The sequence below is a fragment of a genome, unplaced genomic scaffold (genome assembly GCF_019419815.1).
Source record: "Pyrus x bretschneideri cultivar Hongxiangsu unplaced genomic scaffold, Pyrus_bretschneideri_v1 Contig1, whole genome shotgun sequence".
NCBI classification, from domain to species: domain Eukaryota; kingdom Viridiplantae; phylum Streptophyta; class Magnoliopsida; order Rosales; family Rosaceae; genus Pyrus; species Pyrus x bretschneideri.
In genome coordinates, this window is record NW_025999390.1 from 17,591,861 (window position 1) to 17,618,458 (window position 26,598).

Here is a 26,598-nt window from a genome sequence, read left to right on the forward strand (position 1 = left end):
TGCAAAGCATGAGGCAAGGCACGTGGAAAAGAATAACCTTGAAAACTGCATCAAGTTAGCTAAAAATAATAAATTTAATCACTTTATTCATTTGGTTGTATCACAGTTTAGCAGAAATTCGTTTAGAATTTTCATTTTAAAAGACACTTCACTTTCAATGAAACTCTTCTATTAGAAGCACATTGAAGTTTTTAGTAAAAATAAAAGTGTTCACTAGAAAAGTACTTTGAAGACAAAAGCACTTCTAACTTTTCGGTTAAACAAAGTAAGAATCACTTTTGATAATCTAAAGCCGTTTAATTTATTTTAAAAGTACTTTCAAGTGTGCTTATTTCTCTTCACCTATAAATTTCTTAAATTTGACTTCTTTATAGCGTATTATAGCAAGTCTTATTATGTAGCTTAACCCAATATTGACTTCTTTAGTGTAAATAATATAGATATTATTGCGAGTTATTGAATCAAGTGTGCGACAAGGGGTGGCGTAAGGTGATCTGGGTGTGCTGGTTTGCTCCCCGACTGTGCCTGCAATCTGCATGCTCTCATGCATGTATACCGGTGCAACCTCCTCTCTTTTAACTTATTCAATAAGCTTCCAAAGTCCGCCGCCCTTTACTGCTTCTGCGCTTCTACTTCCCCGGCCACTCTTATCATCCTGCAATACACAAACCTCCTCTCTTTTAACCACAAATCTTGTATATATATTCATGAAATATATTTGGCTGCTTAAAGACTGAGTAGGAGTTTTTACTCAAAATTGTCCAATGTCAATTTACAAAACTTTGTGTTTATGATCGGAACCGTTCATGTTATAAATCACTCTGTAAAAATCGCCTCTGCAAAAAAATCAATTAAAACTAGGTTCGTTTAGTCATCAAATTGTACAAAAAATAGATGAACGGAATAGGTAAAAGAATTATAGACCGTCTATGTATTTGCTACACTAGATTGACTAAACAACCTTAGTTTTAATTTATTTTTTGCAAAAGATGATCTTTCCAAAGTGATTCATAATATGAACATTTTGATCATAAGCACAAAGCTTTGTAATTCGAATACGAAGAATTTTGAGTAGAAGCTCCTACTCATCCTTGAGTAGCCAAGCGTTGTTCTATCGTTTATGTTGTGGGATTATGAATCTATACTATTCATCATATTAAAGTTAGACAATTTAACAACATAACATGTTAAATTCAACTATAATATCTCTTCGCATCCCTCGCATTGAACCTAAAATATTGATCGAGTGGACTTTTAATTTAATGCCTATATCCATATAAATAATCTAGATTCATTAGTGTAATGTACCATAATATGTCAAATACTACGACAATATAACATTATCATTCATCACATGTGAAACTAAATTGTTCGTAAGTTAGAAGTTAATTAAATGGTGTGCATGGAAGCAAAAAATTCAGATTTACATACATAATTTAACAACAGAACATGTCAAATCTTGCATCAATGAAGCATGTTATATAAATCCATTGGCATTGAATTTCAAAGACATTGTTACATCAATACTTTGACTAAAGGTGTAATTATAAAATTTTTCACAATCTGGATTTTTAGAGGGTAAAACTTGAAGTGAAAGTGGTTGGAACTTGGAGGAGAAGGTTGAGTTTCTTAATTACTAATATTACAAATAATTCATCTCACAGTAATCCTACATAAAACACATCCAAATCACACTTAATTTCAACACAATCTTAAACAACAGAAAACTAAACAGGAAATCCAAGCTGGATTTTTTCCATTTTGCCATGCATGCTCATGTTCTCTTGGGGTGGGGGGGAGAGAGAGAGAGAGAGAGAGAGAGAGAGAGAGAGCAAAGAGTAACAAATAATTGAAATAATATATTTAGTATAAACCTGTCTGCAAAGGGTTGTAACTCCCGACAATACCACGCAGACAATGGAGTTCGTGGAATGTGATTGTTCTTTCTTAATTGTTTTTTACATATGTTAATATGTCTTACATTTTAGAACAAAGGGCTGGCTAATTGCCCCTTAATTTTTTATTTTTTTTAAAGGGGGACAACTGATGGCAAGCTACGGTTATCCATCCCTTCCGAGGGCCAGGAAGACTCACAGAAGCATTTCAGCCTCCTCTTGACCACAAGTCTAGTTTCCACACCAATAACGGGTTTCCCTTGTATGCTTAATTAAATTTAATAGTTAATACACCCTAAACCGCTAAACCCCATACTTTGTCAGAATGATTACTAAATAATTGTTCTGGTTTTGATTATAATAATTATAATTATGAACCTTACTTTATGGGTTCAATTATTAATGTCCCCACATCAATTCCCTAACCCTTCTTTCCTTGAAGCTTCTTTGTGTTGTTAAACTCTCCAATTCCCCCACCAAAATCTCCAAAACAGTCATGCATGTATCCCTCCAAAAAAAAAAAATAAGTGCTTCAATCATGCGCTTTTTTACCAAAAAAAATGTCTAACACCCGATGCCTTTTGTGCTTTTAATCATGCAAACATTATGCCTTTAATCATTTTTGCAGCAAAAAGCTCTTATTATTTTGAAAAATGACCTTTTCTGTTCCTTTCTCACCACCCTCTCCCTCTCCCTCACAAATCTGGCTGGACTTTTGGTCTTCATGAGCCCATGCATAACAAGCAAGAGGCTGTATATGTTGGGCTCTAATTTCACTAGATCTAGACCCATATTATATAAAAAGCAAGTATTCATTGCGTAAGACATACGTTTTTTGTTGAAGAGAGGACGTGCCACAATGGCATCGACACATTACTGCTCATCCGTTCTTTAATATGTGTTTCATAATTGGTGTATATGAAAAGAAAAAAAAGATTATATTCACTCTTCGTTCCATGTCTGGACTATTTATATATAAAAAGAATATATTCGGATTCAATATCAATTTTTTCATAAGAAACTATCTCTGTATGAATTATGGGACTTGCATTCTTTTAGAAGGTGTATTCAATTGAAAATTGAGAAATTTCAATGGATTTATAAATCCACGGATTTTTATAGAGTTTAACTGATTTGTAGAGATTTCATGTAAAATTTTAATTCAATTTCCTCAAAATCTCATAGGGAGATGTGAGATTTGTGGATACTTAAAATACACTGCAAAACCTTTCCATTTCCCTCTAATTCCTCAACTTTTTCAAATTCTTTAAATTCAAATTCTAATTAAATACACCTGGAATGTTATAAACTTCTTTAAAATTCTAATTGAATACACCCGGATTTCTAAGAATTTTAATAAATTATCTCAAAATCCTGATTGAATACACATTGAATTTCAGAAAATCACTTAAAATTCTGATTGAATATACTTGAATTCTTTAAAAGAATTAAAATCCCTCAAAATCTCAATTAAATACATCCCCTTAATTTTGGTTGGACATTTTTCTTTCTTTTGTTTGGTAAATCAATTGAATTTTGAAGCAGACATGTTGGCAACACAAACAATGAACCCCACCAACCGGATAAAAGCAAATCCTACTCAATTATGTGTGTATTATGAATTCAGACAAAACCCTGGAAAAGAATCCGATCTAACTAATACTTAAACCCTAGTTGGAAGATTTGAAATAAACTTTTAAAGGTTGGACAACATATCGCTTTAACATTATTTTTAAAGGTAGGGCAACGTCATTACCATGCAAGTTCTTGATCCAGAGCACCTTATCCATGCATAGCTGTTTGGGCCCCACCTCTCGTTAGCCCCTTAAGATTTGAAAAGACTTGAGCTTTGGTCAATTGGTTCTGAAATCTGCATTATCAAAGAATACAAAGAATGCGGTACTAAATAGTAAATAATTGAACAGATTTTCAACAAATACAAAGAATTTTTGTCCCCTACTCGTCCTATGAATTCGACAAGATGATTGAGATCACTAAAAATATAGCAGAAATGAGATACCTTGGATTGGATGTGGCTTTCCTTCTTCTTTCCTTGCAAGATTGTGATCTTGGGTTTTGTTTTTTGTGTTGAACTGCAGCAAAAGGATTGGATAATGCCCTACAATCCAAAAATCTCTCTTAGTAAATCTGAATATATAATCCGGTCGAAGAAAAAGGAGCATAATGTTCTTGTTAATACTTCATAGTATACTTACTTTGCATCAATTCAATCAAACTTGTATGGAAGTTTTAGTTGTTCCCATCCGTATATATATTATATTACCATCAGCTGCAGTTTGACGTGAATCTCTGAACACATGAGAATAGAACAGATTATTATTCTCAAGAAAAAAAAGTACAGAGAGGGAAGTGGCTATAGCTGGTTAAAAACTTAACAGGGAAGTGGCTATAGCTGGTTAAAAACTTAACTAGAGAACTTCCTGACCTGTATGTTGTGTGCATCACAATGCGCTTTTCACATATTTTGAACTCGCCATCTAACTTCATTGGCAACGACCATGATGTATCAGTTGGTATTAGGTTCTTTCTGCATGGTTGACATGCGCTCTAACAAGAAAGCCGTAGCAATTCGGGTGCTCAAGCTCCAATTTCTACACTTAATCAACGCCCCTGAAAGGAAGAAACCTGTTTGTAGAACACATTTCTACTTGTTACATAATCATATGTTGCATACCCTACTAAACTTACGAACCCCAAGGAGCTGAGAATGGCCACAAGCACAAGGTTAAAGGATTGTCATAGCTTCACTTCTCCCGGAGGTCCAATGTACCCCACAAGAGCTGTTCATCATGCGGCATGGGATGAATTAGATTTGCCCTTTCCTGTTAGCAGATAACTCTCAGCATCTTATAAGCCTGTTCTTCCGATTGCTATATCCATGGCACTGGCCCGCTTCTTGTTGGAATTTCATAATGGATTGCGTAAAGGCAGTACTGTATTCTCTGTTAGGATTAATCTACTCAAGTTTGGAGAAGCTGAGAAAGCCAAAGTTTTAAAATGCTGCGAATTTCGATAGTCGGTAACCAAAAAATAAGACCTACATTTTTCATGTCGGACTGGACTCTAGAGTAGTTAATGACTTCACATTTCAACGAAATAATCTTCTTGAACTCCAAAAAAAAGTGGTTATTTTTTTTCAGAAATTAATTTGATTTTCCCTCAAACAGGGTTTGGTATGAAAAGAACGGGCAATCAGTGCCTGCTTGCAAGTCATTACATGTAAAGGCAATAAAAAGTGTGAACAATTATCAGGGTTTTAAAGCATTCTAACTTACTGGTACAGCAGCACGACAATTCTTCTATACCCAAAAATGCATTTGGAGCATACCAAATAGACCTCAGATGATCAGTAATTGATCAAGAATGCAGTATATACTGCTTGAAGTTTTACGTCTCTTGTTGTCAACCATAAATTCATAAACACGGCCATCAATTTCGATCAAGCTCATTGCTCTACTCTTTATGGATCCACCGTCTTTTATTAGTTTCCCGATGATCTTAACATCTTCCCGTCTGTGCACTTCACCAAATATGTTTGCTAGAAGTACATAAAGCCCAGAACCATGCGGTTCCAACTCCAACAGCTGCTTCAGAATTAGCTTTCCCAAATCCACATTTCCATGGATCCTACAAGCACCAAGCAAAGCACCCCAAGTGACAACATCAGGCTTCATAGGCATTCCTCTTACCAGCCTCAATACTTCTTCTAAAAGTCCCACTCGCCCCAGCAGATCAACCATGCAAGCATAGTGCTCAATTTCAGGTGATATTCTGTAAATAGACTTCATTTTTTCAAAATAACATCTCCCTAAGTCAAGAAGACCACTTTGACTACAAGCAGAAAGCAGTGCGATGAAGGTCTCATCGGGCCAGATTCCACCTGCTTGCATATGTTTGAATATCACGATTGGTTCTAATCCATGACCGTGCAATGCAAGGGCCCGGATAATGATGTTCCATGATATGACATTCTTTTCTGGTATCTGAAAACGAATATACAAGGCAATTCCAACAGCACGGCATTTTGCATACATGTCTATCAGGGAATTATAAAGAGTTACACTGGCTGCAATATTGCAGATGCAAATGTAATTATGGGTTTTCCTTCCAATAACCAAATTGCCAATTTGACTGCAGGCTGAAAGGACGGACCAAGGTAGCCTTATCGGGCACCACACTGGAATTAAGCATTTTCTGGAAAAGATCCAAAGCCACCCTGCACTGGCCTTCTCGGAAATAATTTGAAATCATTGAATTCCAAGAAACTACATTTTTCTGTGGCATCTGGTTGAAAAACTCCTTAGAAAATTCAATGAGCCCGTGTTTAGCATATGCTCTAACCATTGACATCCAGGAAACCACATTTTTGGGAGTCATTTGATCAAAAATCGTTCGTGCCAAGTGCAACTGCCCACACTTGGCATACATATCCAAAAGAGCATTTCTCATAATTTGATCAACTTCAATCCCACTAACCTCAATAAAAAGATGGACATATCTTCCCAGTTCTAAATCACAAGCTTGTGAACAAACAGAGAGTAAAGTAACCAAGGTGCACTTATCAGGCTCAACCCCCAAATCTCTCATCTCCTTAAACAATAAAAAAGCTTCCTCCCATGAACTCGTTCTAGCATATCCACTGATCATCGAATTCCACAAAACCAGAGTCCTCTCAGACATATCATCAAACACATTCCGAGCGCAACTGAACAACCCACAAAATCTGTAGACAGTAATAAGGGCATTTTGCACGCAAACTTGAGACCAGTTCCTAGCTTAATACCCTGACTGTGGACAACCACGGCTTCCCAATATGCAGACTGCCCCGCGCAAACGTTGAGCACAAGGGGCAGCGTGAACTCGTTCGGCGAGAGTCCTGAACCAACCATTTGGCAGTGGAGTGAAAAAGCCTTAAATGGGTCGTCACTATTTGAGTAACCCCTTATCAGACTATTGTACATAAACTTGTTTAGTTTAGGAATTTTGTGGAACACGAGCTGTGCGTAAAGGAGATTTCCGGAATAAGAGACGAAGCAGAAGGATATGAGTTTCCTTGACGGTGACGTTTTCGTTTGTGAGGCTGTGGAGGATGATTTGGGCGAGGAGCTGTTTGAGTTCTCTCATGGAGGAGCATTGCTCTAGGAGATGATGCAGGGTTTGGTGTGTGGAGGTCTTGAATTTGTGGGTGAACTTGGTGGGATTTGGAGGGAGAGTGGTTGTTTGCAGAGAGTGAAAGAGGCGGGAAGCAACGGTCGGATTTTTGGCTTTGATTAACATGGCCGTTGGGCTTTTGGTTTGGGGGTAAATGTAACAGTTTTATGAATTATAAATACCAAGTATTTTTTGTTCAGTTGAAAATATCATGTTGCAACGACAACTAGTCCTTCACTTGTACGGAGGGTCTCGAAACTCACATGAATTAAATAATATATCCCTAGTGAATATGAATCCTTGACAATATGAATTCTTATTTGAATGTATGGTTCAGAATGAGAGTCTAACGTGTCAGATATAACGAAACAGTAGTTCACAATCATGTCATTCATAAAGTCTGTGTAAGTTTAGCTAAACAAAATGACTAAATGTACAACCTCATGCAAATATGGTTACAGAAGGTGTCACTTGCAGTTCTTAAGAGTTAAGGACCAAGCCCCGAAAACAACGTTCGACTTGCATGTGTTTAGCATATAGCTAGCATTCCTTCTAAGCTAGGATCGAACTCTTCTTTTGAATATGATTGGGCCTCGCAGCGGTAGAACCTAGTGAACCGGATGTACTACTTCCTAACCTTCTGTAGACCTTGCTTCTCTTATGATGAGGGGGACGACCAGCCGAATTCACATCAGAAATCAACAACATCAACACAAATGGTTTCAAACCTAAATTTTACTATTACCAAGTGATTAAAATGCGAACTATTTCTTTTTCTTCATAAATACAATTCAACAGAATAACTTTGTAGGTATACATTTCTTTAAGCTTCGTCTCAGAACGACCCTATCTATATCTCCCAAAAATTTCTGTATATGGACGCGATTGTTCTAATCTCGGTGGAGCTCAATTTTTGTATATGACAACAACCAGCAGGACCTTTACAAAGAAGGAAGAAGCCAGAGATTGAACAGAGAGGAACCTAGTGAAAGAAACCAAGAAAGGAAAGCCATTGCAGCAGATAACTGATATCTTGTACATAACTTGGCGGGGCAGTAGGATCCGTCGAGATACAGTAGGAGATTTGCGGTACTAGCTGTCGTGCAAGCTGCAGCGAGTGAGAGATACGACAATGCCTGTGATGAAAAGAACATAATATAGTCTTAAGTTGGGAAAAGGAAGAAGTTGTTAATGAGATAAATAAGTTTATAGACAAAAACACATACCAAGTCTCCTAAAATAATTATTGTAATTATTCTTGGTTGATGATGCAAACATCTAACGAAGACAGAGTAGGCATCAACGATCACCAGAGTCATGCTCCACGGAACTACCAAACCCATTACCGTCACCAAATAGCTGCATAAGTTCTCAAAGACAAGGTGAACAGGGTGAGGCTATACATTAGAAGTACATGGGAGAAAGGCAAGGTGAACAGGGCTAGACTTCTTTGGACATATCATTAGAACATAAGTTCTCAAAGACTAAGTCAACGACTACAGAAACATTGACACGAACAGACGTGCAAAATTCAACTAAGAGCAGCTGAAACAGCATGATTTCCAATATGGCAACTGGTACTCCTTTTTCAGAGCTCTAATGTTTAATGTTTGGAGGCTGAAAGATTTGGCTTCCAATTCCCTATGCCGGAGATTTTTTTTTTATTTTTTTATTTTTTTTGCAATTCAGATTCATATCATACAGGCCATAAAACCGGTAAATTCTATCAAGCGGTTTTTTGATGCTCTACGATGTTCGAATTAGACTTCAAAGCTTCTAAAAACTAAAACTATCACAATCCCTGGCTTTGATTGAAACATACAAAGTAAACCTTCCCATCGACATAATTTCTAGTCAAGATACCCGAAATTCGATAGTGAATTACAGAGTCTTGAACAGTTCCTTCTCAACAAAAAGTTCAATATATTTACTTGCTCAATTAGGAGAAACTTAGAAACAAAAAGCATGCACTAAAAATCTTCCATCAAGTCCAAGCATATAATATTTTGCATGTATAAAATATAGTTAAATTTAAACCAGTACAATCTCTATACGATCTTTACACAAATACAGTTTCCAGTTCTTGAGAAAACCATAAGGCAATATCCAGCTCATGAAATCAAAACAGAATTGCCATCAAATTCAAAAACAGAGACATGGGTATTGAAGAACAAGTCGAAATCACAAAAGTACCAGAAAGCGGTGTAGCTGTAGAACTCGACGTCCAAGCACATGAAGAGAAGAGCGGCAGTGGAGAAGATGGTCTGCCCGAATCGCAGAGCCAAGCTGGCACTGGTTCCCAACGACCCCGGCAGTTCATCCATGCTTGCAATTGCATGCAGCAGCAGCAAGAACTCCTCATGGCAAACGAAATTCAAGAACAATTCTTCTCAGCCACATGACCAAGTAATTATGAGAAAAATGGAGTTACTAAATAATTGTGGGGAAATATGGGGAGGAGGACTTGCTGTGGTGGGAAGAATGGTAATGGGAATGCGAATCGTTGTGGTGAATTGTGAAGGAAAAGGAGTGTTTGGGGACAAAAGAAAAGAAAAGTGAAGGGGACGTAAGGGGTACGCAAATTTTGGTGGGTTTTTGGCTTTGGCTTTGGCATCTCCTCGTTCATGAGGGCATAAATGGTTTAATGTTAGGTAGCGATGTGTGGTGGTAACAAAATGCCAAACATTTTATGCCACACTTAACGGATGTGACATTTTTAATAATTTGTCTAAATGTTTTGGATGTTTAAAAAAGTTGTGATCAATTTAAAATGATACTAAAAGGTTGGGAACTTTAGAGTCTGTTTGATATTTGATTTGAATCTAATTTTTTAAATCAAAAACAAATTTTGAGTCACAAATTTAAATTTCTTGTTTGGTATTTGATTTGCATCCAATTCTCAAAACCACAACTCAAAATTTTTTCAAAACAAAGCCTTTTTGTTGAAAACACAAAAAGTGTGTTTTTAGACTTTTTGGATCTTCTCTCACGTCTCTCTCCCAATTCCCTCTCTTCCCTCTTGCCTCTTAGATCCTCTCTCTGATCTCTCGTCTCAATTCGATTACCCCATACCAACCACCAGTGGCGCAGCCACATCGAACGCCGGAACCTACACTGACAATCTCTGTCGTTGATTTTGACGACCAAGTCTTGGAATCCAACCCAAAGCCATCCTTTATTTGCAGGACCAATGTCATCCGTTGGGTGAGATTGTTGCCAATATCAGAACCGATCTCATGAAGGAGCATCTTACCACTTTCCGAACTCACTTGGAAGCTTTCGCTCGAAAGCAGCAAGTCCCACTTTTTTCTTCTCATTCAATCAATTTCAGTACGAAATAACCCAGCTTTTAGATCAAAATTTCATATATGCACAAAGGTTGGAGTGAGAGAGATGATAACAATGAGTTCATCAATGTTGGGCCTGGGTGTTCAAATTTGTTTCTTTTTTGAAAGAGCATGGTAGAAATTTTGATTAGTTTGAGACTCAGAAATTGCATACCAAACAAGGTTTGGATTTAAAATTTTTAAATAAAAACATGAGTTTTTAGAAAAAGTAAAAATTTTGAGTTCAGTTCTCAAGTAAGATATTAAACAGACCCTGAAATACTTAATCTTTTTTATATTATTAAGTTTTTTTATAAGCAATATTACTACCATATCTATATTAAAGGGGGGTACTACTCCGAACATTGTAAGTTAAGAAGAAAATCTTAACCATCGAGAAATATTTATATGGCACATGTACACTCGCGCTACGCGCTAAGAGAATAAGAACATATGTAAATTTTTGTCTCTATATTCCTATTTTGTTAGCACGAAAAACCAATAACCGTACTCCCCACCATGTGGGTGATTCCAAAAAATTATTAAGTGGGTAAAAATAATAAGTTTCTTTTCCTCCTTTTCTTTTTCCTCATTAAGGTTCTTTGAATCAAAGTGTATAAAATAAGGGAATTGGCCTTAAATTTGCTATTATATTATATGTCATTGTTTTTCTTTTTCGTGATTAATTGCCCAGTGTATTTTAATACATGTCGGACAAAAATTTGTCAATAAAAAGGAAACTGATCGGGGCAGGTCCTCAACTGTAAATGGACGTTTTGACTGATATCATATATATGTTACTTGAGTTAAAACGAATAAACTAATATAAACGTGGGATGAGATTCTTCTTATACACTTTAATTCGAATTTTTTCGCTTATGGTTTATATTAGCTTAAAGTGGCAGATTATTTTTGAAAATAAATAAACGAACTAATTGTTATCATATTCAAAGTACCTGTAACCCAACTAACAATAAAATATTGACTAAAACAAAAAAAAAATAGATATAATAATAATGAATAACAAAGTAGTATATTACGAAACCGTACTACAAGTTTTTGTTCTTTGTTGTTTTTAAAGTTTGGATAAGGTTAAGGAAATCAAAATTTTAAACTCAATGATATGTCACTAATAAAAAAAATAATCATGTTAATCAATACTTAATTAGTAATTTAATTATCTATAACCACATCATTTGATTTACAAATCTAACGTTACTCTTAAAGTTTATACGGATTTAGCTTTGTCAACATGTATCGATGAAAACTGTCTATTGACAAATTAATATTTAATTAAATGCGTGTTGCTTTTCGTTTAATCTATCTAATATACAATAATTTCCCAAATGTCATGTTCAATGGTCTCTTTCACACTAGGACTCCGAATTCATGCAACACATCATGAGAAATTTTTCAATGTGCGCATAACAAAGATACATATGTTAGATGACATTATATAAGTTTATGGACACTTAAAACAAATTATCTCTAATTATATGATAACATATGGTGTACTGCTTCTTATTTCGAACACATTAAAAACTCTTTCATGCAATCAAAGATTTAAATATTATTTGATATATGAATATTATAATTACTTTCGAGTTTTGCCACACCAAAGCACACAGAAAATCATCACGCATTAAAAAAAAAGTTTGACAATTTTGAAGAGAATAATAGCATACAGTAACTCTAGTATAGTTTGGATCAATCATACCTAGTCCAATTTGTGTGGCTTACCAACCACACAAAAGAAAGGGATATGAGAAAGGATTTAGCTACAGTTCAGAGATCATGGACAGGATGAACAAAATTTGAATGGCCATGTGCTTTGTTCCACTACCAAATGACAACCCACTTACATATTTAGGTTTGTTGTGAAAATTATTAAAAATTGTTGAGAAATTCATATACAAATAGAAGAGAGAATTGAGAAGAAGAAAAGAGTTGAATTTCATACTCAATTCTAGTGTATAAGAATGATACAAACTAGGGCTGGGCAAACGGGGCCTGGACCCGCGGGTAGGGGCGGGTCCGAGCGATTCGGGACGGGTACGGGGCGGGTCCTGTTTTTAAAATCCTGAAACGGGGCAGGGCGGGACGGGTCCATGTCATTTGCGGGGGGGGACGGGTCTTAATTGCTGAGGAAACGGGTCCCCGACCCGAACCGTTTCCACCTTCCAAAAATTTGAGATTTAATCTGATCCGTTGGTTTAATCTGATCGCCCTCAAGTAAGAGTCTCAGACTCTGCCTGCCAGACTCCCACAGTCGACACCCTACTCCCCAAATCTCCTCTCCTCTCTCGTCTCAGACCTCGCTCGATCGTCTCAGACCCCACTCCCCAAATCTCCCCTCCTCTCTCGTCTCAGACCCCTACTGACTCGACTCCCTGAGACTCATAGTGAGTTAGTGACTGTCGACATTACATCAGGACCTCATGTAGCCACCATCACCATCGCAGGATCGTCAGTGCTTTTTCCGTTGTCGTTTTGAAGTGGGTTGGATGCGTTTCGGATCTCGATCTGGATTCTGGAATTATGGATACTCGTAAAAGAGAGCGGCTTGAAGGTTTTGGCTTTCACTCTAAAGGCCCCTTCAAGAAGAACAAGCAAGGTTCGCTCTTTACTTTCTCTCACTCTGTTCTTGTGATTTTGGTAAATCTATTGTTTTTTGTTGGTTTGGGTTTGAAGCGGGAGAAGAGGGAAAGGATCATAGGGAAGAGATCCGATTAGGTGTTGAGGGTGGTGGGAACTTGAAGAAGGAGGCGCCGTCACTCAAAAACAACCAGAACCCGCTGTCCCCACTCCTACGCCAAGCTCAGATTTGCAGAGACTGGAAACTGGAAAAATTGGGAGATTTGCAGAGACTGGAAAAAATGAGAAATTAGGATTAGAATTTCTGGGCTGTTAGTGTAAATTCATGGCGGATTAAGGGTTGAGATTAAGGGTTAATTAATCTCCCTGTGAAATTGGATTCACATGCGATTTAGGGTTTTTGTGCGAATTTGTATCCCTTTCCCCTGCCTCTAATTCCTGGAGGACTCTAAATGTTGATTTTTCCAATACTGTTTATTGGTTTTGAATTTTATGGATCTGCTTATAGATTGTAGATTTTAAGTTGTTTGGTATTTAAATTTGCAGAAATTTAAGAGTATTTGATTACCATAGTTTATTGATTGCAATCTGTGATTCTGTGCAGTTTTTGTGCAGATTGCAATCTGCAGTCCGTACAAATTTTTTTTTTTTCAAACAACCAAAAAAAAAAAAATTAAAAAAAAATAAAGGACCCGTGGACCCGGCTCGAACCGGCCCGTTTCAACCGGGCCGGGTAATGTCCGGTTCTTATATTAGAAAATGTAATCCTCGGCCCGGCCCGCCCCGTTCTCTTTGAACCTAGGTCCGGTCCGGTCCCTTCAAAATTGGGCCCGGCCCGGCCCGGCCCGGCCCGTGCCCGGCCCTAATACAAACGCTCTTTTATAAGAGGTTTTTCATCCAATAGTAATTTGTAGCAAACTATTTATTTTACAGTCTTCGAATGAATAGTGACTTTCCCGTGAATGAACAGTAAATCATCCAATTATTCTTCCGATGAGGTTTTTGTCTTTTTATTTTTGAATTTGGGACCTATATGGGCCATCCAACCTTCACAACACTCCTCTTTAGATGACCATATACTAATGTCGATTGCCTTATTAAAATATTGCTTAAAAAAATTCAATGGGAAACAATCATAGCGTAAGAAAAAGTGTACAACGTTTCTTGGATCATTAATATAGTGTTGAATGCATTTTTGTTGCCTCATTGAAGTCTTGCTAGGAAAAATCCTAGACGAAGGAAGACGATTACAACAAGCACGTGTCTTGGATGCTCCCCCTGATGAGCATTTCCTCCTGATTCATGCATTCTTCAATTTGGCTAATTACTAAGTCAACGTAATCCGATACCATCATCAACTTCTAAAATGTATACTTCGGCAGAGATTTGATGAATCGGTACGCCACGTTATCGCTGGAACAAATTTTTCTTACTTCAATAACTTTGGTCTTCTGAGCTCATGTGTAAAGAAAAACTTTGGAGATATGAGTTCAGTCTTATTGTCCTTTGATGAATCCTTGCTTCACTTGAGCAATACATGTATTATCTTCATTAATGATAGCTAGAGTATTTGTTTGTTTAAGGTAAACTACATGAGTTTGGGATGTGATGGATCACTAATCTTAACCAAAAACATTCAAAACTGGATTCACGAAGAGCAAGTATTCTGAATGATTAGAAGATGTAGCAACTTGTGTATGCTTCGGTTTGAGAACCATGAGATTACTACATTTTCATAAGTGAACACATATCCAGTTTGTGAAAGGGCTTTATGCAAATCAAAGAGAAAATTAGCATTTGCATATCCAACAAGATTTCAACTATCTGTGGGATTCTCGAAATAGAGTAGGCTCATGTCTATAGTCCCACATAGCATCTTTGATTCTCTTTCAATGTCGAATTGTTGGACCAGAGCTATCTATGCTGCTAACAAATTGACTAAAAGCTATACATTGTGTAAAGTACAATAAAACACATATTTCACTAAAATATGGTACTTCTGAACCAAGTATCAATTCATCATTTCCCTCACGATGATGAATGATCTTTCTTAGCGTCTAAATATTGGTTAACCCTTTGGGTGTTTAACTCATAATCTTCAATCCACATGGTTTTTTAATACCATAGTACTATTGGTGGATAAATATCGTATTGGCATATTGTTCGATCTGCAACTCGAGACAATATGTCTTCAATACTTTATAATCTTTCTAGACTCTTCAGGATTTCCAATCTAATATCATTAACTCTTGTAAAAGATTTAGTATGTTGCAACAATATCATAATGATAGTATTCATTAAGGCAATTTATATTATCCCTGTTATTGCTTATGGAGATATGCTTCAGGAATTTCATAAGTTTTGTATAATATATAATTCTCCATTCTTACGAAATGAACATGTTTCACGTTGGAAAATCATGTTTGCAGAAGTATATCACAATTTCAGGTTTCAACTAGGAACCTTTTGTCATATTATGTAAGTGTATTTCACTGTATTACAAATGCTTATGTGTAACTCTTTGGGTTCAACATCCTTTGGCTATTTGTACTATATATGGGTCCATTTTTCCAAAATCTTACTTAATTGTAATGTAATTGGCTCTCCATTTTGGCCAATAATGTTTCCTTTCGTTGACGAACAAAAGAACGCGACTCAATATATAGTAGCTATTGTAAAACCAAATTTTTCATTGATTATCATCAATTTGTGATCTCATAATTCTCATGTGCATACACATACATAGTTTCAAAGCTTTTCATTTCTTTGGATATCTATTGCCTCTTAAGGGGCATTACACTGTTTCTTCTATAGTTTAGAGAATGCGGATCATAACCCCTTTTTGAATGTTATAGAGCTTGAATTTTTAATCTCCACTTCTAGGGTTTGAGTCACTGGAACCTATACATCTATCATGCTTCAAACATGAAACATATTAAAAATTGTAAGTGTTGTGAAACGTACTAAAAATTGTATAGAAATAGAAGAGAGAACTGAGAAGTAGAAAAAGTTGAATTTCAAAATCAATTCTGGCGTATAAGAATGGTACAAACGCTTCTTTATAAGAAGTTTGACAGAGAAGTGTAGCAAACTATTTATTTTACAGTCTTCAAAATGAATAGTGACTTTCCTATGAATGAATGGTGAATAATCCAATTTTTCTTCCGATGAATAATAAGATTTTTGCCTTCTTTAAATTTAGGACCTGAATGGGCCATCCAACCTTTACACCAAGTTACCTTTTTATGTCACTCTCAAATATTGTAACGTTACTTTTTTATTGCAAATTATCATCTGATACATTTACCATTAAAAAAACAAAAAAAAGAACTGCAGTTTAGGATAAGTGACTCTTCAAAGAATAACATATAACTTATTTGTAAGACACGTTTTGAAGTAAGGGAGGTCTGGAATGAAAATAATTCGAAATTTATCACATTAATAGGCATGATAATATACAAGAAAGACAATGATCTCAGTGATCTCAGCGCTTGTTGTCCAAGATTAGGTTACAAAGAAAGTTCAGCAACACCTTTTTAATTTATAGCAAAATCTGAAACCCGGAATCACATTAATTTAATACATAAGAAGAAAAATGAAATTAATCAAGCTGAGCATACCAAACTCCCTGGATTTTGACATCCTTTGGAGTCTTGGCTCCCAAGTCAGTGTCAGACGGCTGAATGCTCTCAAACACCCCAATCAACTCACCAGTCTCAGGCTTGCTCTTTGTCACACTCAGTGTGATCTTCCCTGATGATGCTGCTGTATTCTTGGTGTTCTCCTTTGCCAACTCCTCCTCGTCTCCTCTGCCACCTGCCGGCAACGCAACCGCATTGTCGTAACCGGTGGATCCTCCTCTTCCCTTGGGGTCCAAGAAAGAGGATCCGCGGTATGATGGTACTAGAAACTCTCCTGTGAAGTTTTCAGGCTTGCCAGAGGCTACGAGCTGCTTGATGGTAAAGAGGAAGGGCACCCGCTCACCTCCTGGGAGCTGGACTGTCACTGCAGCGTAGTCAATTCCGTCTTTCTCTTCAAACTTGACGGTGCCATCTGGGGCAACTTCGAAAGGTCCTTCGATCTCATCCAGAGTGTAGGTTAGGCGGGTCATGAGCTTGGTGTTTTGGAAATCTGGTGGAGCATTCTTGCTCACACTCTCTGCCTTGACTGTGAAGGATGTTGGCTCTAGGCAGAACTTCTTGGCAGTGTACTTGCCAGGCTTGAACGCGAATGCTTCGGATCCTCCATCGATGGTTGGGCACTGGTTGGCAGTTCCGGTTCCCTTCACTTCCAAGTAGGTCTTGCTCTGGATTTCGTCGAAGGTCAGCCTCTTTGGAGATCCCTCTGCACCTGCTCCCTGAAAACACAAGTGGTGGCCAACAATGACCAAATGTCAATCGCAATTCATCCCCAAAAATGAAGTCCAATGATCACTGATGTATGTTGTTGTCAGACTGTCAATCCAAAATGAACTAATGAGATTTATATCCATACTATATGAAATCAAATGATGCTACATTATATTGTTAGATTCTCACTCCCAATTATCAAATGAGCGTACGTCTATATGATATGCGATTATAATTGTTATCCTAACAACATAACATATCAAATATCCGAAATAGAGAACATTACTCTCGTCTATTGGGACGATCCAGTTCTACAAATTAATGGAGAACATGTGGATATTGCTATATAATTGCATATACAACTAGTCCAATCTAATGTTTACCCCCTAACTATAGGCCATAAGTAACTAGCAAGTACTACTTAACATACATTCACAAAAGGTCAAATGCAAACAACTTAATCATTTTTCATCTTCTGCACCGAAATTCCAATCACATGAAGCAAAAAACTGAGGAATGAAATGTAATTAGCACAACATACCGAGACGACGAGGGCGGAAGTAGCAAGAGCAAATCCAGCAATCTTAGAAGCATCAAGGCACTTGTGAGCCAAGTCCTTGAGATCAGATTGCAAAGAGCAAGTGAGCCTAGCAGAGGCAGATGGCTCCAAGCCAAAGGCCTTGGAGACACTCTGAGAGGACCTCAGCTGCACACTGGTCCTCGCCGACACGCCGACCTTGGTCGGCTGCATGAGCGTAGCAGCTGCTTGGAGGGAGGCTGCCATGGTCGTTGGTTCACTATGTTTTTTGTGATATCTCACACAATAATTCGAGTATTTGGAAGCGGGTTTTGTGTGGCAAATGGAGAGTTATTTGGTGGGAGTGAGATAAAACGGATAGGATAAGGCTTGCTGTGATTGGTGGAAAGAAGGTAAAGATATAGATGAGTTGGATGCCAAGTGGCAAGTTCTCATTTGGGATAAAGATACTAGTGGCCGGACAGGATAGTTCATAGATCCTTGGCCTCCTGCTCCAAATGTTTCAGGTTATAAACTATAACATTTTACTTGTCTACATTAGGCTTAATAGATGGTTACTTATCCGAAACGAAAATGTATAAAGTAGGAGTGTCACTTTAATTTTTGGCATATTCTACGTTTACTAACATAGGATAGGTGAAAAAGTAAGAAAATTCTACGTTTAAAAATTTGTGTCTCATTCTCGTTTCAACAAGGTATCATTATTGAATATTTATCCCGTGCCTAAACAATTAGACATCACTTATCTAGGGCCTCGATCATGTTCAAGTGGAAGGAAATATACAAGTTCTCGTTCACATAATTATTGGCAAAGCATAACTTCCTCATCCAAGATATCAATTAGCTCAAGGTGAAATTTTCACAATTGTCGTTGACACATGTCTTCTAAGAAGCCGATATAGTAGTTGATACAGTGACTATATTAAACAATAGATAAAACTATAATGTGTAAAAGATCATCGCTCTAACTTGAGCTTGTTCCGAAAAGAAGATATCATTTATGTCATTAATGATTAATCCATTCAAAACCACCATAAGAAAAGGAAAAAAAGGCCTAAAATTTCAAACTCGCTTGCTCAAATTTCAGGCTTAAAAAAGGAAAATCGTAAAAAACTAATTGGCCCATGCAGGTCTCGAACCTGCGACCTTCGCGTTATTAGCACGACGCTCTAACCAGCTGAGCTAATAGGCCTTTGCGTTCAGCATTTAGAGTTACAAGTATAAGTTAAAACAGATCCCGAGATACAGAGCATTGTTATTTAGATATTGTTAGAGTGGAATCACCATCAGGTTTCGTGGTGTAGTTGGTTATCACGTCAGTCTAACACACTGAAGGTCTCCGGTTCGAACCCGGGCGAAGCCATCATATTTTGACATTTTTTGAGTTCTGTTCTTTGAGATGATGTGATCCCCTCCTCCTGATAATATGCAAGTAATTTTTTTAAATCTTGGAAAATTTTCATGATATCCTTTTGGTCCAACTTGTCATTGAGATCATCCATTCATTCCAATTCAACTTGTGTTCGTGCAAATTCTCAGTTTAATGTGTGCCGAGATATGCCTAAGTTTCATTTAAGCATTTCGTCAAAAAATGATGGGCAAAAAGAGTCCCAAACTAAACGAGCAAGGGGCTTTTCCTCCCATCCATTTTCCGGCCTTCACAAGGTCACCTGACAATTCTCGCCCAACGGCTTAAATTCCAAAATTTTGGGATAGCCTAATCTCTAACGTCAAGATTGGCTTCAATGTGTTGATTGACCAGCAACTTCAAATCCCTTTATTTTCATAATCCATGGCAATACCAAACCTAATTACAGAATTGATTTTGTATTTTGTAGCAATTAACCGCCGCTAATGCGAATTAGCATGTTTTAATGCCATTTTATTTTATAATTACGAAATTAAACCAAAAAACAGAAAAATGGTAAAATTTGAGAGAGGCGAGAGAAGCTCAAAAGTGCTTGAAACAAAATCACGGGTGCTCCCTCAATGAACACTACATTGAGTTTTATCATCATTGCTACCTCATCATCCTTCTCTCTCTCTAAGACTTGACGAACAACAAATCACACTTACAAAATAATTAAAAATTAAATGACTTTTACCCAATTTTCTAACAGAACAAAACTTTAATTAAAATCTGATTAGGCGGCATTCAGTATGAGTAGGAGGTAATTAATTCATCAAGAATAAATCAGAAAATACGCATCATCACTATGCCCGTTTTTCAAAAAAAATAAAAATAAAAAAACGAGAAATTAACCGAAACCCAGATAAATTAAGAAGCGAACGCCGCCTGGAACTGCTAGGCAGACGAAAACGGGAGGCTCAGCATCTGTTCAGCAGAGCCGCCCGTTCCGTTTCCTTCGGCCAAGACGATCCAATAAGATCTTATCTCCTGTATCATCATCATGGGTACCCTCAAAACCCCAAATAAATAAAACCCTAGAAATTTTTTGAAAACAAATAAAAAGAAAAGAAAAAATTGTGGAAATTGGATAGATTTTCTCTCAGACAAATGCCTCGTTTTGTCGTCACGATTTTATATATGAATGGATCGGACTCGTCATCATGGTTGATCATCACCGAGAAAAACCCCAAATAGCAAATTGAAAATAAAAATCATGATTTCAGAACGAATAAACAAAAACTAAAAGAAAGGAGGATTTTTATTGGTAAAAACAGAGCAATAATTGACGGGAAAATCAAAACCAGAATGATTAAGCTAATTACTATGGGGAGGCGGAGAAGAAAGAAGAAAACGGGACAGCTACTTCGACTGCTTCTCCGTCGACCAGATATTGTGCTGCTTTTATAGGGCTCAGTGGGGCTGATTAGGGTTAGGGTTTTCGGTGTTGGGCGAATTTACGAATCCGCCATTATTCGGCTGAACGGAGTGCAGCCATGGGCCTAGGTTTTGATATGATGAGTTTTGGGCTTGGCTCTGTCTGAACATGAGAATTTTGAACTTTGGTCTTTACTAACGTGATGTGGTTCGGCCTAAAAATGGACGAGTGGCCCACACACCTGGTGTGTTTGTATTTTTTTTTTATTTCTAGAAAAGTATACGCGGACATTAAAGGCCTGTTTAAAAGCTCTTTTAAAATAACTTAAAACGTTTTCAAAACACCAAAATGACTATTGTGTGGCACTTACATGTTTATTACAAATTTAATGTGCTTTTATTAAAAAGGTTTCTGGGCATAAGTGTTTTTTAAAGAAACACTTTCAAACGAGCATATATTTTTTAGCGTGAAATTTATTGGCAATGACAAAAGTAGCATATTAATAGTTAAGCAAAATTTTATACAAATTTTATGTGATACTTCAGTTGTGCCAATCAGTAAAATACTTCTCATGCCATACTCATTTCTTTTAATCTGACACCCACCAAGCTCACATGCAACAAGTGCTTTCACAAGGCTTAGTAGAGAGGCTGAGGTGTGAAAGGTTACGAAGGTTTGCAGTCCCACGGACACTCGTAATGGAGACTTTGAAATGCTTTGGGGGCACGAAAGCCTAAATCAATTACTTGGAGTAATCAAATGTCGTGTTAACAATGAGATACTTTCCAGAAACTTCTTTATCTATTGGAAGAAAAGGAAAGTGTTGTATACAAATAAGCAGAAACCTGATCAACGGATACAATTGACAACAAAATCGAAATTGTTTCAATGTTGGAGACACAAAGAAATGGTAGAAACTGCTGTTAACTAGAATGCTTAGATGAAATGGAGAACCAATGCCCAGACAGGGTAGACCAGGAGAAGGATGATTCCGAGCGTGTTCGATATACCATGGCTCTGTGTAAAAGAATTTCGGAATCCACCTGATGCCCGGATGTGCTCTTGCAGCAGGTAGCAACCGATGAGAAGACAGATCAAGACGCCAACCCAGCTGTCCTTCAACGTGTGCGCAAACAAGTTTGGAGCCACAACCAGAAGAAGGATCAACGATCCCGGCATCTCTAGCCAATCTGCAATGAAGTATCACGGTTAAATGGACGCAGAAAAAGGCGTTTATTCTCTTCATTTTTTCTTATGTATAACATGTCACCGCAAGGGAAAGGATGATGGGCGAACTCTTTCAAGCAAGGCAGATATTGAGTTCTAACTTTTCAGATATAGCTGCGAAATTGTGTTGCGCAAAAGAGTTTTAAGCTTGAAGGACAAGGTATCACTTTCGCTTGCGATGTTGCATGTATTTCCAACTGTTATAAGTCCTTGAAGATTTTCCTCACGTTAACAGTTTCAGGTTTCGCGGATAATGGTAAACGGACACCAGTACCGACCTACAAGGACTTGGAGGTACGGTACAATGTTGATATCTGGTGGGTTTATTAGAAGGGTTGAAAGGTGAATTAGATTAGCACAGCGATTGTAGACGTCTCAGTTAACTAGCAACTTGAGCATATACCTGGGAAATGCCTTGGGAAGAAAAGCCTCAGTACAACGGCAACAAAAGCAATCCATCTTCCAACCTCTCCTCTGAATTATATTGAAACAATGTCAATAAGTTGAGATTAGTGAGAATCAAAGAGGGATTTATAAAACTAAATAAGTTGAGATTATCGTGCACCAATAACCGAATTCGTCACCTTAGGAGGTTGAACAGCACTGAAGGAAGACTGAAGAAAATGTAAGGGATTAAAAGCGAAGTCAGCATGTTTGTTCTCCAGTTTGTCCGGTCCAGTATCAACAAATATCTGCAGCATTGGAAATACTTTGTGAGACGAAATTTGTACTTGTCAAGAAAATGAAACCTGGAAATTTATGGGGCTGAAGCTGCCATCAAGAGAGTGTGAGGATGTCATCAAGGAAAACATGCCCTAACATGGCATCTCAGATCGGTTTCAGTGGTTAATGGTAAAGAATTGAAGCACATCCATCATATGGTTAGAATAAAAGAGCTAATTATTAGGAGAAAATAAATGGAATTCAAGCTACGGAAATCAAACTAACTCTTAAGTGAAAATTACACCACGAAATTGCAAGAATGTCTAAAGCAGTTGTTGTTCTTATGGTTTCTCATCCGATCCTTTTGGCATCCGTCTATCCGAGCATATAAAAAACTAGAAATTAAGCATTCCTGTTTTTTACAGTGCTAGGAGTCATATCCATCATAACCACATGCTAGAAATGAAGAAAACACCATTTGAGGGTACAACATGGGATGCAAATTTCACGTGAAGTTGGCCAAGAAACCACACTCACCTCCCGCAAATTTTAGAAAGAAATTTGGCGGGATGAGAGCAAACATGGCCAAGCCAGTGTAACGAATAGAAGCCTACAATGAACCACGTACTAAGGCATAAGTTCGTTGGTATGGTAAAATAACTCCAAAGCCTATGAATTACGATAACAACTCTCTCCAATTTCAATCCATTGATGTCCAACCAGAAGTTATGGTCTAAGTGTTAAGTGAACACGTATAGAAATCGACGTCAGAATTGATGTACTAGTAGCCTACACCACCCAAGGCAAACAGTAGGTTGAGGTATGTACGATGAATGTATCTGTTGAACCCTACTCAGCTACAAGCCTAATTAACCTATTTGAACTTATTTCAAATATACAAGAAGAATGGTAACCATTTACCATAAACCTGGACAGAAGAAATTCAACATAGCAAAAAGACCAAGTAAAACTAATCAATGGATGCTTGGTAGTGTCAATGTCTTTCTGGACTATTAAGTATTGAGGTGACACCATGCACATAATAAGTATCTAACGGATATGTAATGTACTATTTAAACACACTACAATCATCTCTGTCATCAGTCACGCCATTAAAACTATGTATTGGCTGCAAGCCATAATCTCTCGTGACTTAGGCCACATCTAAAAGACAAAATGATAAGGGATATTACAATTTTATAAAAAGGCTTATATCTGGAAGGATAAGAAATAGTTAAATATGCAGGTAAGTGTTGTACTTTATTTATATATATATATATATATATCCCAAAAATTAAAGTATTAGATTCTAATTTAATAATTGAAAAATCAAGAGAGGCGCACATCACTGACGCAATTTTATATTGTTCTTCTGAAAGATCACACTTTGGATTGCACACCAATTTCCAATTGCAACAAAGAAAATCAAATCTTAATTCCCACTTCCCCAATTCAACTCATTAACAAAAACTCATCAAAGCAACTTGATCCCCAATGATACAAATAACAAGACATTTTATCAAACTCTTTGAGTGTTGGTGTAATTCAGCGTACCAAGTAGTCTGATTTTTTAATAATCGTCATCGTTCAATTTCTGACCCACAATTATCTCTGTTCATTTCCCCAACTATTCCATAGTATCGGGCCATTGAAGAAAAATTGTCATTTGAGAACAGAACATAAGATAACATATAAAAACACAAAATTTGAGAGAGGGAATTACAAAATCGACTCACATGGCGGCAAGGGAGGCAACCCATTTGAGAAAAGCAGTCCCAAAACCCAAACCACCAAGCTTGGTGGCATCACTGATGAGTCTCTTGGCTGCAATCTTGAGCTCTTTGATATCTGAATCTATCAACTCACTAGTTTCGGGGTCATCACTTCTCAGAGCCAGATACCCCATCCCCTTCCTCCCCATCTTTTATTATTTAGTTTTCTGCTTAATTTCTTGCTTCAGATCTGAGAAAATGCAAGTCCTGTAGATTACAGAGGTACAGCAAAGGCAGTGTTGGCGCTTTGGATTTAGGATATGTCACACTATATCTACTGTGTGGGGTCCCCTTGGTTTGAGGTTTTACGTGTCAGAGAATGTAAATCGGTGGAGACTGGGGGGGTTTCGGATCCTAACTGTTTTTTCGGCTTCTAGGTTTTGACTAGGGGTGGTTCGGTATGGGATCCCATACCGAAACCCTTGTCCCGATTCCCAAACCGAAATTTTTGGGAATCCCAAATTCAATACCAATCCCAAACCAAATTTTCAGGAATCCCAATTTTCGGGAATCCCGAAATAATTTCGGGATTTCGGGACAAATCGGGAATCCCGAAATGCTTTTGGGCTTTTGGACTAAAATTTGACATATTATGTTTTTGGGCTAAAATTTGACATATTATGCTTTTAGGCCCAAACTGCCAATTTGTTATTTAATTTTATACTAATTTGACATCTTCCTGCTTAGTACCATAGCTTTCTTCAAGACACTTATATGCAGCTTCAATATCTGCATATGTATTCTGCTCACTTGCCTGGAACAATGAAAATATGGGACTTACGTGATGCACTGTGCTCAAACAACTAGTTAATACAAAAACTGTTCAAATATCCAACAGACCTTTCCAGTTGATTGCCCATACCCCGAATAGTCGTACCTGCAAAACATTACAGATATGTAACATTGAGAATATTATTGATTACAATGAAGGATAACAGATAACTGATAAATTATTTCTAAACAACGAGGATAACACAATTTCTCGCAGACATGAACCAAACAACTAAGTTAACCCTGTGACCCTATGGCACCAGATGAAACTTACGCAATGACAATGGTAATGCATCATATGGTATGACGAGTATACAAAGCTACACCACAACTGCAATCCTGGTGGACATTGAATGACTGATCGCGGTGCGAAAGGCACTCACAGCTACTATATCATCTCAAACTAGACTGTCTAAGCAGGCAAAGGGGCTGGATAATCCACTCAATAGATGGCAGAAAAGGTAGATCAAAGGACCGAACATCAACATCATAACTGATTTGGCTTTCCTCAAATTAAAAGAAGGTATATCACAGCACAAGTCCCACATCGCATTTCTTCTATATTGAAGCTGCATATAAGTGTCTGGTGAAGCCGTGAAGGAAGGCTGATGAAAGTAAGGAAATCGAACGGAAGTCAAAATTGAAATGGTGATCTAACCTAAAAACAAATGAACGGTTGAAATAATTCTCTTATAATGAAAAAATAATATATATATATATATATATATAATATTTATTTCAATTCGGTATGGGAATACCGAAAAAATGGAGATGCAATACCGAATCCCATACCGAAAATTTCGGTTTGGTTCGGGATGACATACCAAAAATTTCGGGAATTTTGGTTTGGGATTTTTTTGGTTTGGGATCGGAATTTTTTCGGTTTGGTTTGGGATTTTTGGGATTTTTTTCCAGCCCTAGTTTTGACTGTTGGATCCGGTTGGGATCCACGTGGCTTCCTGTCATAGGCTTTTATTTCGGAGGCTATTATTGAACCATTGAAGTAGTAGGAAAATTTTTCATTATGTCCACAACACGGAATAATACATCACATGTTATTATATCGAATAGAATTTTTATATATTAAGTGTCATTCCATTTATATGTACCATCTCGTGTTCCAAACATCTAACAACATGAGGAGTTATTTTGCTGGGCTAATAGAATTCACTTTTATATATTTTGCTGGGCTAGATCCACCTGGATTTTGATTACAATCTCAAGCCCATCCAGATAACTCCTCATGTTGGGTGATTGCCCAAGTTACTAATCAGTGGTCAGGCCCATCCGCCCAAGAAAACATCAAACCAAACGGTTTTTCGTCATATTCTCTGTCAAGGTAGCATTACTTTTTAAAGTGACATGTAAGCTATCCAGGTAGAATTCGAAGAACCACTGTTTGCTAATGCCTAATGGATATGCATTGTAGCAGACGAAATAGATTTGTGTAGGTATATGCCTCAACCTACTGTTTGGCTAATGGGTATGTATCCTTGTTTAAGTC

At 37.3% G+C, this 26,598-nt stretch overlaps 3 protein-coding genes, 4 non-coding genes and 1 pseudogene across 7 annotated transcripts; 1 reads left to right on the forward strand and 7 right to left on the reverse strand.

Annotated features, from left to right (window-relative positions):
* Positions 1-428: 428 nt before the first annotated feature.
* LOC103965176 lies at positions 429-7,371 on the reverse strand (annotated as a pseudogene).
* A 448-nt stretch (positions 7,372-7,819) lies between these two features.
* On the reverse strand, positions 7,820-9,438 carry LOC103965175 (CASP-like protein ARALYDRAFT_485429). Its single transcript, XM_009378189.3, has 3 exons — positions 9,261-9,438; positions 8,294-8,426; positions 7,820-8,203 (listed from the first exon to the last, which is right to left on the reverse strand). Exons 1-3 carry the CDS (start codon positions 9,389-9,391, stop codon positions 8,009-8,011), a joined length of 459 nt encoding a protein of 152 aa, XP_009376464.1. The 5' UTR covers positions 9,392-9,438; the 3' UTR covers positions 7,820-8,008.
* A 6,963-nt stretch (positions 9,439-16,401) lies between these two features.
* LOC103933926 (oxygen-evolving enhancer protein 1, chloroplastic) lies at positions 16,402-18,136 on the reverse strand. The gene is made up of 2 exons (XM_009343630.3): positions 17,879-18,136; positions 16,402-17,345 (listed from the first exon to the last, which is right to left on the reverse strand). Exons 1-2 carry the CDS (start codon positions 18,119-18,121, stop codon positions 16,590-16,592), a joined length of 999 nt encoding a protein of 332 aa, XP_009341905.2. The 5' UTR covers positions 18,122-18,136; the 3' UTR covers positions 16,402-16,589.
* An 857-nt stretch (positions 18,137-18,993) lies between these two features.
* On the reverse strand, positions 18,994-19,067 carry TRNAI-AAU. The gene has a single exon. It is a non-coding gene; the product is annotated as a tRNA-Ile (tRNA).
* A 97-nt stretch (positions 19,068-19,164) lies between these two features.
* TRNAV-AAC lies at positions 19,165-19,238 on the forward strand. The gene has a single exon. It is a non-coding gene; the product is annotated as a tRNA-Val (tRNA).
* Positions 19,239-20,030: 792 nt separating this feature from the next.
* On the reverse strand, positions 20,031-20,098 carry LOC125480221. The gene has a single exon (XR_007260610.1). It is a non-coding gene; the product is annotated as a small nucleolar RNA Z105 (small nucleolar RNA).
* A 282-nt stretch (positions 20,099-20,380) lies between these two features.
* On the reverse strand, positions 20,381-20,466 carry LOC125480272. The gene has a single exon (XR_007260656.1). It is a non-coding gene; the product is annotated as a small nucleolar RNA SNOR75 (small nucleolar RNA).
* A 977-nt stretch (positions 20,467-21,443) lies between these two features.
* On the reverse strand, positions 21,444-24,487 carry LOC103933927 (cold-regulated 413 plasma membrane protein 2). The gene is made up of 4 exons (XM_009343631.3): positions 24,288-24,487; positions 22,473-22,580; positions 22,292-22,362; positions 21,444-21,851 (listed from the first exon to the last, which is right to left on the reverse strand). The coding sequence occupies exons 1-4, from the start codon at positions 24,470-24,472 to the stop codon at positions 21,598-21,600; spliced, it is 618 nt and encodes a 205-aa protein (XP_009341906.2). The 5' UTR covers positions 24,473-24,487; the 3' UTR covers positions 21,444-21,597.
* Between the last annotated feature and the right edge of the window lie 2,111 nt (positions 24,488-26,598).

Coding starts and splice junctions, on each gene's coding strand:
- LOC103965175 (XM_009378189.3), bottom strand. CDS start 9,391: ATGGATGAACTGCCGGGGTCGTTGGGAACCAGTGCCAGCTTGGCTCTG. Junction 8,427..9,260: donor TACAGCTACACCGCTTTCTG/GTACTTTTGTGA, acceptor GAACTTATGCAG/CTATTTGGTGACGGTAATGG. Junction 8,204..8,293: donor TAATTATTTTAGGAGACTTG/GTATGTGTTTTT, acceptor TTTTCATCACAG/GCATTGTCGTATCTCTCACT.
- LOC103933926 (XM_009343630.3), bottom strand. CDS start 18,121: ATGGCAGCCTCCCTCCAAGCAGCTGCTACGCTCATGCAGCCGACCAAG. Junction 17,346..17,878: donor CTTCCGCCCTCGTCGTCTCG/GTATGTTGTGCT, acceptor TTGTGTTTTCAG/GGAGCAGGTGCAGAGGGATC.
- LOC103933927 (XM_009343631.3), bottom strand. CDS start 24,472: ATGGGGAGGAAGGGGATGGGGTATCTGGCTCTGAGAAGTGATGACCCC. Junction 22,581..24,287: donor GTTGCCTCCCTTGCCGCCAT/GTGAGTCGATTT, acceptor CCAATGCTGCAG/ATATTTGTTGATACTGGACC. Junction 21,852..22,291: donor CTTCCCAAGGCATTTCCCAG/GTATATGCTCAA, acceptor ACTTCATTGCAG/ATTGGCTAGAGATGCCGGGA.